At 37.0% G+C, this 11715-nt stretch overlaps 1 protein-coding gene across 1 annotated transcript; it reads right to left on the minus strand.

Annotated features, from left to right (window-relative positions):
• Window positions 1–1567: 1567 nt before the first annotated feature.
• LOC113730560 (uncharacterized) lies at window positions 1568–9774 on the minus strand. The gene is made up of 8 exons (XM_072078557.1): window positions 9669–9774; window positions 9175–9534; window positions 8813–9039; window positions 7572–7631; window positions 4661–4717; window positions 3153–3351; window positions 2787–2996; window positions 1568–1764 (listed from the first exon to the last, which is right to left on the minus strand). Exons 1-8 carry the CDS (start codon window positions 9669–9671, stop codon window positions 1693–1695), a joined length of 1188 nt encoding a protein of 395 aa, XP_071934658.1. The 5' UTR covers window positions 9672–9774; the 3' UTR covers window positions 1568–1692.
• Window positions 9775–11715: the final 1941 nt, after the last annotated feature.

Below are 11715 nucleotides of genomic sequence, written 5' to 3' on the forward strand. Positions count from 1 at the left end.
TAAATTATTCTCAATTAACATGAAAAGAAAAAGTTTCACTATAAATTAGTCGAATTTTGACAATTCTGAAATGAATCATAATGAAATCAAGAATTTAAATCCTGAAGAAAATTCAGGAGGAGATCATTGATGATTCAGGAGGTATCAAATTAATTCCTGATATTTATCAAAATTATAATATTGATGTTTTTAAATCTACAGGTTTTGATGGTGATAACAAATTTATGACGAATCATTCAGAATTTCATATTCTCTGGACAAGTTCAAATATCATCGAAGGGTGTTCCACTTAAAACTTATGAGAAGGTTATTTGGAAACATAAAAAAAATCATCTTTTATTTGAAATTTGGCATGAGAAGGCAAAAGAAGTGGTTGGTTGCAAGATTAATCTTTAGCTTGCATAAAAATCTAAAAGAAGAAGTTCATTGCAAGCCTAATTATCAGTTGCAGAGTTTCTTACAAAAATCTTGTCCAAAACGAGATTAAAAAATTTGAGAAGATAATTCAAAATCTGACGCAAAAGTGGCAAACAGGAGTGTTGAGATATGCTAACTTTTCCTACAAATTTTGCCAAATTATGTTTAGTATTAGAATAATTTAGTTAGCAGAAGAATAAAAATATTTATTAACTAGAGCTCAATATGTTGACAAATATTTTACTTAAGATTTTCTAGTTGAAAATTATGTTTTGTTAAGATTTTTTCAGATAATTGTTAGTTGAATATTCTGTTAATTTGTTACTTGTATTCACTATAAAAAGTGAGTTAATGAATGAATTATATAAAATTATTTTAAATTTCAATACAAAATTTCTTGCAAGCATTTTTTATAACACCAAGAGGTCATTTTTTAATTTATGCCCCCAAAAAAATCAACACTTTTCATTAATCATTTGTTGGCACTTTACAGCTGAATTGCTAATCTTGCATCTTTTGACACAATATTGACATCCATTACGAATCTATCCTATCGCACAACTTAATGGATCTCAATATTTGATATTTAGTAATTGTAACTTATCATTGCACTTCATATTAGACAATCAACATGTCATTTTCCATCCCTGGAAGACTAACTTGCACTTGAAGACAATTGTTTGTAAAACTACTTGCCAATCTTCTGTTATCTTCTACAATGCTAATGATTTTCTAGTTTGGCTTGGTCTTATATTGTTAAGCACATGCTTGATTGGTAATTTATGATTTTAGGAATGATATTTTACAAATATTACTGTTAATCTTATACGAAAAATATAACAGATTTTTATTTATCCTAAATAGAGGAAAAAGCATCTTTCTATTCATTTGATTTCATCACTACCGGGGCCTAGGCTGTGCTAAGCTCCTAGTTGTCATATTCTTGAATACAAACGTGATCCTCAGTACCTTCCTGAGGGGGACATGAAGGGACTAGGGGCTAATGTCACAAGTATCGCATTACCCGTGCTAATTCCTTTTTTGACGACCCTTGCCCCTGGTCCTGAAGACCCTTGATGGGGTTGGGGAGGGGCTAGGAAGGTGTACAAGACTCGCGAAGTTGGCCATGCACTTTCAGAGCATCACAAGATTAGGTAAATATAATTAAGACGTGATTAGATAAACATTGTAAATGAAAGAAAATACATTGCCAAACTTACACATGCACTGCTGATTATACAGTAGAATCCAGTGGCACGGCGGTACAATACAATTCTAATCATATATTTCCGGTGTCTCCGCAAGTATAGGCGGGGGTTCATAATTCGGTTCATCAAATCTTTTCTCCTGTCCACAAACAAGAATCAATCGTATGAGTTCCGAGTTCCACCTTACTTGCAGTAGTTAGCTAAATTTTATCGGGCGAGCAACATTTGCCAAGAAATGACAATGAAGAGAAAAAAGCAACCTTGAAATCATGTGAATTTTATGCCAGATAACGTCTAATGCGCATTTATTCAACTTGCTGAGTGCGTATATATCATTCTTCGCAACAAAATACAGTAGCAGAAAATTACTGACTATGCTTTTTACCCAAAACTGCGCCGCTGATTAAAACACTGAATCTCAACTCATTGGGAAGTAGGGAGATTAGCAGCAGAGATTACATTATGAATGTAACCCATTCTCCAAGGCAGAATAGCGAATTGTATATCGTTTCTCAAGAACCAAATTATCAGACTAAAGGAGGAAAACAGACTTATTGGAAGTGGGCTTGATATAAGAAAATTGTCTTCTTCATGTATTGAATTGCAATGGAAGATCATCATACATGTACGCAGATGAGATTAAACGAAAAAAGTATTTAACAGGCCATCTAGTGAGCAAATCTTTCTTAAAAAGAATAATTAATCTTCTATAAATTGACAGTGTATATACTTTCACCATTAGATGGACGACACATAATTTGAATTTGAATTTGAAATCCAAATTTTGTACATGTGTCGTACATCCAACTGTGATAGTGTATACGCTGTCAGTGCAAATAAGATTTATTCTAAAAAGAAAGGCAAAAAAGATATCTAGTTTATATTATAAACAAAAGTAACAAAAACAACAAGTTTCATAAACATTATACTTCTCCCTTCTCGACAAGATGCCCAGCTAGATTGGATAAATAGGATTTGTTTTCATCTAAAGACAATTTTAAGCGTGAAGATAATACTACAGTATGGATATCAGTTCAAAACCTTTAACAAACAAAAACCTACTTCTGGATTCAGGTTCAGTCGTATCCTTGAGAATGTTAAATGAAGACAACATTGCAGAGAACATGCAAACGTATATAAGGGTGACTTGCGAATAAATACCTCTTCCTCATCAGGGCAGCGCAAAGATTCACCAATCTGATGCCATTTGATCAACTCTAACTGCCTCATGGGGGATGCTTTAACTATGGCATAGTAAAAGTCCAGCTCGCTTTTCCCATTTATAGCTTCTAAAACTATATGATAGACCCAGCCATTATTGTCCTTGGATTTGCTTGCCCACAACACGTCCTTAAGGTGAACTCGCTCATCCTACCACAATGATAGCATCAATTATAAACTCTCACTAAATCTCACATATTAATAAAAGGAAAAAAATAAATTGGGCAGCTGCCCATACACAAGCTTAGAGCATTACATTAGTTAGACAAAACGCATAACCATTCTTAAGAGAGACAAGAGAGTGACCTCATTCTTAAATTGAGCCCCTATTGCAAACATAGCATACTCGTAGACCATTTCATAAGTTTTAATGTCAAAAACTGGGACGATACCGAGGGTGAAAGTAGCCCAAAGATAAAAAGTTTCAGGTGGAGTAGGTGGACCATCATCAATGTTCAGCATCCCAGGTCCCCAATTTTGTTGGAATTTTGCTTCAGAATATCTGCTGAAAATGCAATAGTTTCACTAATGATTAGACATAATGAATGAAGTAATGGTACATACTGCTACAAGCGTGCATGTACAGAGACCATATGTTTTAGCACATTCCAACCAAAAGCAAACCTAAAAAGGCGACTAAATCAAAATGCCCCATTCCTGACTAATTAAGCTGTGCAGAGGACTGATAATGCATCTACCGCTAAGACACAAAATCTGGCTCTTTGCAAATCTTTCTTCCATGCCAGACATGTCACATGTTAACATGTTTTCACGCACAGCTTCCAAAGCAAAAAAAGCTTTATTTCTGTGGCACATAAGTTTTCTGACCTTCTCTCCTGGAAACTAACGTGCTTCAAACGGGTTGAGAAAAATTGTTCATTATTACCTGAGACAACTATAACCGTTTTAAAGAATTATTAACTTATCGAAAAGTCCATTTTTACTTTTATTTCCATCCCCGAGAGACAGGAATTCTGCGTGAGAAGTTCAAAGCTTCATTGTTATGGGCCTTGATCCACAACAATATACTGGCTGATGACTCTTCTACGCATAGCGCACCCTGCTTATTCATAAATCTCCTTCACTATTGCTCCAGGAGCGCTTTATCAAACTCCGTTAAATCTCCTCACTGCCAGAACCCCAGAGTTTGATGACTAACATACCATTGCTAAATTGCATCATTGCAGTCACAAAAATGTACAGAAAGGTTGGTTGTTGCTCCATAACTTTCATGCAACATGTGTGTAGTAGTAACGTAGCACGGATGAACAAAACAGACAATACATGACTCGTCCAGTCCCACTTTAAAATCAAAAAGGGGGAAAATGATTTGGATATTAAAAAAAACCTCCATGAAGACTGTGCTTTGCATCTTTCTCCAAATGTCCTCAAAATAAGTAAAAATCCATTTCATAACCACCAAATCTACTACTTAATACCCATGACCTAGGGAGGAAATACAATGACTTGCAAAGGAAAAAGCTAAAAGGAACAGAGAAGGAGAGCAAAACCATACAAACACATGTAATTATCCACGAACTGTGATGTTCTCCTTCAAGGCCCACTATTATATTATCTACATGACATGTTGACTAAACCTAAAGCAGCGATCCGGCCCCAGGCACACATGAGAAATTTACGTGGACCTATTCACTCAATCAATTACATAAACCAGAGTATTGTCTTCTATTCTATAATTCTTTTACCAGATGGCAACAACACAGCTTCTAAAGATTAAATCCATCTAACATACAAAATTGCAAGCATTTCATGCATTGTTGAAAAAATAAATAAACAGTGCTAACCCCACTTACTTGGCGCCCTCAGGGATTCTACATCGTAGTTCCAGTTCTTCAAGCAATGTGCTCACTCTGAGAGGGGGCAAAAAATCATAAAAAACAATAAACAAGAAGCTACGATTGGAAGCAACCGAATATGAGAAAAAAAGGAATTTCAGGAATATAAATACAAAAAGGATAACATTTATCTCAAATCAGTCTCAGTGAACAGCCCTAGGTGCATGTTCAACTTTACAATTTAATGATGACAAGGGAATAACATGTCTCTCCAAATAGAGTTCCCTAACAACCAGCACAATCGTGGCTCCAAAATTCTCAGAGACTCTGTACAATATATTTATACATGAAAGGCAACCCCAGCACATGAAGTTCAGCCAGACCTTTAAACTGTACATGGCCTAGTCATTACTCCAAGTTGTGCTCTCTTGCAAACCAAATTGAAAAAGGCATACCTTGAAATTCCATTTCAGAAATGACCCATCCCAGAGATGGAAAACCTCACTCCTCGGATATTAGAAAACAGCTTATGACTTCTTTAGAAGTTCAAAACTGGAAAAAATTTAAATGTGAGCAAACAGGTAATATTTTCTCAATTCTAACCTAAAACCTCAAGGCCACCTCAAACCAGCTCTCCCACTAAAAAGAATGAAAGCACTACATGTTAGTGTAAAATATACTCATTCCATCCTCCAACAAAAGTTCCTGGTGATTATACTGAATGAAACTCCAGAAGTCCAAATGATGTAAGCTGGAAAACTGATGTAATGGAATGGAAGCAATAAGCAGAATCATCACAAGAATGGGAAAAAAAAGGAGTTCTATTTCAATAACTGATGTCCAACAGAAAGAAGCAACTTGATCAATTTACACATGCTCATTGTGGATGACTGTATATGTAAACCACAAGAATACCTAATTCAAGCAATCAAAACAGTCCTTTATTTTCCTTAAGCTAACTCAAGCTTATGACAATGCAACAAATAGCTATTTGATAGCTTTCCACAATGTACATGGCATGCAGACATATTAAGCTGCAGTTTTCAATCTCTTCTAATCTCCTACGGTGAACAACAAATTAGGAGCTAAGCACAAAACAAAGGAGTCACGGCATGCAGTCATTTAAACAATGGAACAGAACTTCGCAACTTGGATAAGAGGGTAGTCATCGAGAAAAGTATTGGTAATCTTCTCATTATCTTTCTCCAATTCCAATCCCAGAAGTATAGTAAACAGGATAGTCAAGGGTGTAAGAGGTTTTCACACCAACGGTCCAACCGGGGAGCTGATTTTCTTGTAGACTGGACCAAGACTTCTTGGCCCTTTGACCTATGGAATCATGAGTATCAGAACTTCACTGATTTCAACAATGCACTAAGGGGCAAATGTTGGTTAAAGAACACCGTAAAGGACAGCTCATGGAAATGATCTAGCAGGCAGTAAGTGAACAACACTCACCATCACCACTACCTATACACCAGATCATGGAAAAGTACTAACAGAGGATGGGAGGAGGTTGTAAAATGTTATTTTCAATTGTCGATGGTTCAACAAACAGATCATGGAAAGAAATTTCATGTGGAAATGCAGGCTCCGAATATATATCCTTAAAAAACCAATGTTTCTAATGACTTAATGCTCAAGAGCAAACTGCAATTACGTGGCAGCGTTCCCCTCCTTGTCGTCCAATCCAGTTTCCACTCATTTTGCAGAACTTCCTGAATCATTGGCACTGCAGTCTACAAGTATCAACACCTCCTTTCTTTACTATGCAACAAGACCAGCATTATCCAACATACTACTATCAAACCAGCTCAGAAGTAGAGGAAGAAGGGAACGGGAAAGGGAGCAGAGAGTGGAGATCTTGCAGGGAATGGGGAAAGGGCAGGGAAGGAGCAAAAGAAAGGCAAAGAAGAGGGGATGCGGACAGCAGGAAAAAGACAGGAGGTGGTGATGGAGTAGGACAGATAGCCACAGAGATAGAAAAGAGGAGAAAAACATAGCAAAAACTGTTTTCAGCTGTTATTTCTTGCCCTTTGCTTTTCTTCCAAAATTCAACACCAGACACCAATATGAAAAATCCGTTAATATGAATGAACGCATACTTCAGGGACTAGAGTACGACCATATAAAAAATAGAAGGAAGAGATGACAATTCACGCACAAGAAAGATCATCTCAAGCTCACAAAATGTAAACCACAATCAACTTAAGCACACTACAGTTTTCCTCTCAAGAAACAAGTTAACACAATCAAGAAATGCATGTAAACAAAACACTTTCTCTCATACATCTTAATCCCAGAAGAAGCTTCTTGATTTTGTGATAGTTCACTACAACAGAGATCAATAGTTACAGCTGCCATGTGATCTTCCCTAATTAGTCACTTTTTTAACTTTGATCGTTTGTAGAGCTTAGATCTCACAAACATCAAAGTTTGCTCCTCTGGCAAAACTAACCCAAAACAAGAAAGAAAAAAAACTCCAAAATTTCTTATTGTCACCTATCATTGCCATAATGACATCATCACTTTTGCTACTACATTTTCAAGAAATGTCATCAATTTGTGAGACAAATTTCAAATAAGAACAAAGAAGCTATCAGAGAATAACAAATTTCTTTAAACTATGAAAGGAAAAAATTTGAAGCCCATAAAAATGGCCAAAATGCTATGAATTATACATCCCTCAAAATATCTCACATTATGAGCACCACTCAAGAGTCCCATGAGTATCAATACACGAAGACTGGCTTCTAAAGACTTTCCAAGGAATTAGGTGGGGTAGGTGAAGAAGAGAGACAGGACAAAATGTACATTACGGTATACAGGCACACAGATGATGAACCTCAAAAACAAAAATATAACAGTGGAGAGTGAGCATATATAGATGAATAAATAATGAATTCGCAAAAACAGCAACCACACTTACAGATAGTTCTTGGCAGCTGCTCTCTCGCGTCGGTACTTTTTCTCAAGAAACTTGCTCAATCTAGAGGAGGAACAGTTTACATAAACTCTACTAAATCAAACAGAAAATTCTTATTGAAGTTTAAACAACTCATTCAAGAATCAAGAAGCAAAGAAAAGACCATCACAAATTGTTGCTGCATATAGAAATCCATCCACATACCCATACATTAGGGATGCACTCATTGCACCCCAAAAGAAGCATCCGCACTCGCACACACACACCCACATACTTATATACAGGGATCTATAATTTTTTTTAACTCTTGTATTAAACAAGCTTAGGTCGTTTGTCTTATAGAAAGACTTAGTTAACTCCAGAAGCTCTGCTGTTTGATTTTAACCAAAATCTACATTAGAACCAAAGGACCAAGTGGCCTGGCTTTTTTTCTCTTTTTTTGGGCCTTGGGTTTGTGATTGATTATTAGAAGATGGGTTGCATCCATCTGTAATTACAGAGATAAAGCATTACATCCTTCTCCAGTTTTTCTGTATTAACTATCCTATGCTATCCCAAATAGTGAAAATATCAAGATGGTTGAATACAGGTCAAATAGCTGGAGTGCATGGTAAATTACTATTTTGTTCAAAAGCTAAAGTTATTGAAGATGAAAGACGTTTATTCTGTACGATCCATTTGTCTAACATGGCTACTCGTGCAGCAGCCAGATCCTTGAGGATGACCAAAGCACATGAAATGACCTAGGACCTTTTCTTGGTCTAAGGGTATTAAATTACTCTCAACTCCAGGAATTTCAAAAAAACATGTGTTCTCCAATTGCCAAAAAAAATTAAATTCCCCAATAAAATTGGGAGGATTACGGATCCAAATAAATCTTGGATCTTTGGTTCCAATGCCAAAAGAAAACTAAGGTCCAGAAGAAATGATATCACAAAAATCAACATGCTTGTACTGGGGAAAGAAGAAATGACATCAGGCGCTTCACCTCTCATTGATTTCAAGAAACCATAATAAAAGCATGAATATCATAAATATGCCACGAGAATAGTGACATCTAGCAATTTCTTAAAAAAGAAAATTCTTTCACTAAAAATCCAGACTATAACATAAATAAGCAAAGCCAAACACTGGAATTTCATCTTCTTCTGTCGTACCTTTGAGTTTGAAGCGAAGCAGAGAAGACAATACCCAAAGGTTTGGCTATTTTAATATGGAACAACACAGAAAGACTTTTTTTTTACCTTATTTCTTCGAAGGGGTAGGAGAATGACTCATTGACCTGCTCCCACTTGATCAATTTCAACAGATTTTGGTCAGGGCAGTCGAGAACTTCCGCATAGTAGACATTCATGTCGGCTTTTCCACGAAGTGCCTCGAGCGTTATGTAGTAGATAAGGCCCATCGAAAGCTTAAAGCTTGCTCTCACCGGCCTCACAAACTGAATTTCCACTCCACCATCAACACCATCCTAAAACAAACTCAACAGTAGCAACCATCCACAGTATGGGTACTTGTCAGTTGTTTAGGGGAACAAGGAAGAAGAAGAGGAAGAAATAGCACAAACAAAAAGACCCTTTTTTCGTTTTAATTAAACAACACAAACCTGGGCGGAGCCCTGATTGCGAGCCTTGACTGCAAATTCACCCAATTTTCTGACCCTATCGTCGGTCTCGGCATCGTGGACACGACGAACGCCAGCAACAGTCGGGAAATCGAGAACTCTTACGGCCGGAGGAGATGGTAGAAAATAGTAGTGACGACACCAGCAATTCGAGGAAGGTAGATGAGTATCATTATTGTTATTTGAGCGTGAAGAATTGTGGCCGACGATGGAGTGCTGGCAGCCACTGCTGATTGCACCCAAAAACCCTAGCTTGCCTCCTTTGAGTTGACGACCCACGGCTTTGTTAAGAACCACGCGCAACGTCATTGCCATTTTGCTCTTACTAATACCAACTTGCAACTAAAGAAGAGAGAGACAACAGAGACACCGACACCGACACAGGAACTTCAGAGAGGAAGGAACAATAGGCAGACAACAACAGATGCGTCGCCCGACACAGGAACATCAGTAAAGAAAAAGGAACAACCACAGACCATACAGAAGTCTTGCCGAGGCAGGAGTGCTATTTCACCCGATGGTGGTTCAGCTGTTGTTCGCTTCCTCCGCAGGTCCACCTGGACCTCTCTAGAGTAGGTTAAGGCAATGTTTTAAAACTCTGTAGGAGCAGGGGTTTACTTGAAAAACTATAAAACTGAAAGGGGCTATTAGTGCAATTACCGCGTGGAGCCAAAAGTGGTTAGAGGAAGTTGTAACAGAATTTGGAAAAGTTAGTCAGTTGGCCATGCTTGGATTGCTTGTTTCCGTTGAAAAATATTGTCGTTTTTCGTGATCAAATTTTCCTATCACCTTTTTTCCTCACATATATCAAATCGCTATAGTAATTTTCCCATGAAAAATGACGGAAAATGCAATCCAAACACAACCTAATGCAGTGTACTACTGCTACTGCTACTGGCACCGACTTATGGAATGTATAAAACTCCAAAATGTGTAGAGATCTGATAAAAAAATTTATGCAATCATTCTTCCAAAATCCAATATTCTGTCTTTTCCCTCCCTCTCGCTCGCTCTCTCCCTCTCTCTCTGTGAGGCCCCAGTTCGTTCTACGTTGATATATTCATTAATTGGGCGGTAACGTTTGGTTTTGGGAGTATTTCGAAAACCCTAAGTGGGGATTAAGATGTAAACCCTCAGTTCCGGTTAAGATTGAAAACCCGTTTTCCTACATTTTCTTTATTAGAAAATTCCCCAGATAATTTTTATTGAGTAACTAGAGTTTTTAGATGATTTTTCTAGTATTAGTTAGTTTTTGAGAAATTAAGAACGTATATCGGACGTGGGACCCACTAGTGCGAAAAGTTCGGAAAAATTCGGCCGATTAGGTTAAGTTTCGGATACTGGGTTTAATTTACCGGGTGTTAAGAAATTAGTAGAGGTTGCAATTTGGGATTGATATGAGAGAGAAAAGTTAGGTAGATATTTAATAAAAGGTGACAAGTGTCACCATAAGATTTAATCTTACCATAAGACCACTATTCACCTTTTTCTATTTTGACCAAATAAATCACCAAAAATAACCAAAAAATTCCTCATTCTTTTCTCCCTCTTGGCCGACTCTCTCTCCAAGCAAAAGAAGAAAAACCTCTCTCAATTCCTTGCTCTAATCTTGCCCAAATCAACAACTTAACCGTTTAATCTTGAACTTACTCCATAAAACCTCTCCTATTAGTGTTAGTAAGTTGTTTAGTGAAGCTTTTTGGAAGAGCTAAGGTGACCAACATCTTCCTCTCTCTTGTTTCTTGGTAAGTGAGGCTTGAACCACCCTACTACACCTAATGATGCTTATGTTATGCTTATTGGTGATTCAAGTGCTGAAATTTCTGGTTTTTATCTTGGTTTGGAGTGATTTGGTGAAGTTTTCTATTTTATGATGATTTTTCTGGTTTAATTGGATTATGATGGTGTGGTTGTTTATGATGATTGGAAATGGTATATAATGATTCTAGAGGGTGGAAAAAGTGGAAGATTTCAAGTAATTTCTGTTTTGGAAGAAATCTGGAAAAATTGGGGTTTCTTGGTTCTTCATTCTGTCCGAATATTTTGGTCATAGATATAAGCCGAATTGGCCTTGGCTTAAAACATGAAAGTTGTAGGAAATGACATTTTATAGGTGCCTGTAAAATTTGAGGTCAATCGGAGTAGCGTAGAGTGAGAAAAGTCGAAAATACCCTTGCTGTTCTGGTTTTGTCCGAATGTAAGAACTGCACTTGTAATTGGTGATTTTGGATAGGATTACTTCAGAATTGGTTGTTCTAGTCTTCTGATGAAATCTATCCCTGTTTCTAAGCTTTCGTATGCCTTTGAAATTTCTGAATTTGAACTTAAGTAGGCTGAGTTATGCTGTTTGCACCAGGTTGCGGTTTGTTCACCTGTTTTACGATTCTGGTTTAGTATCTTACAGTTTTGACCTAGTTACACTCGAAACTGGGTTAAGTGGCCTTCTTCAACGTTGTAGCCTTTTAAGTGCTGAATCTACCTGTAAAATTTCAGGTCAAACGGATTAATGTATTCCGAGTTATA

This window comes from Coffea arabica, chromosome 2e (genome assembly GCF_036785885.1).
Source record: "Coffea arabica cultivar ET-39 chromosome 2e, Coffea Arabica ET-39 HiFi, whole genome shotgun sequence".
NCBI classification, from domain to species: domain Eukaryota; kingdom Viridiplantae; phylum Streptophyta; class Magnoliopsida; order Gentianales; family Rubiaceae; genus Coffea; species Coffea arabica.

What these genes read in the sequence shown, in the direction of transcription:
- LOC113730560 (XM_072078557.1), bottom strand. An exon ending in GCAATCAGGGCTCCGCCCAG is followed by an intron (nt 9,040 to 9,174) that starts GTTTGTGTTGTT and finishes AGTTTGTTTTAG; the next exon opens with GATGGTGTTGATGGTGGAGT. An exon ending in GCTGCCCTGATGAGGAAGAG is followed by an intron (nt 1,765 to 2,786) that starts GTATTTATTCGC and finishes GTTTGTGGACAG; the next exon opens with GAGAAAAGATTTGATGAACC.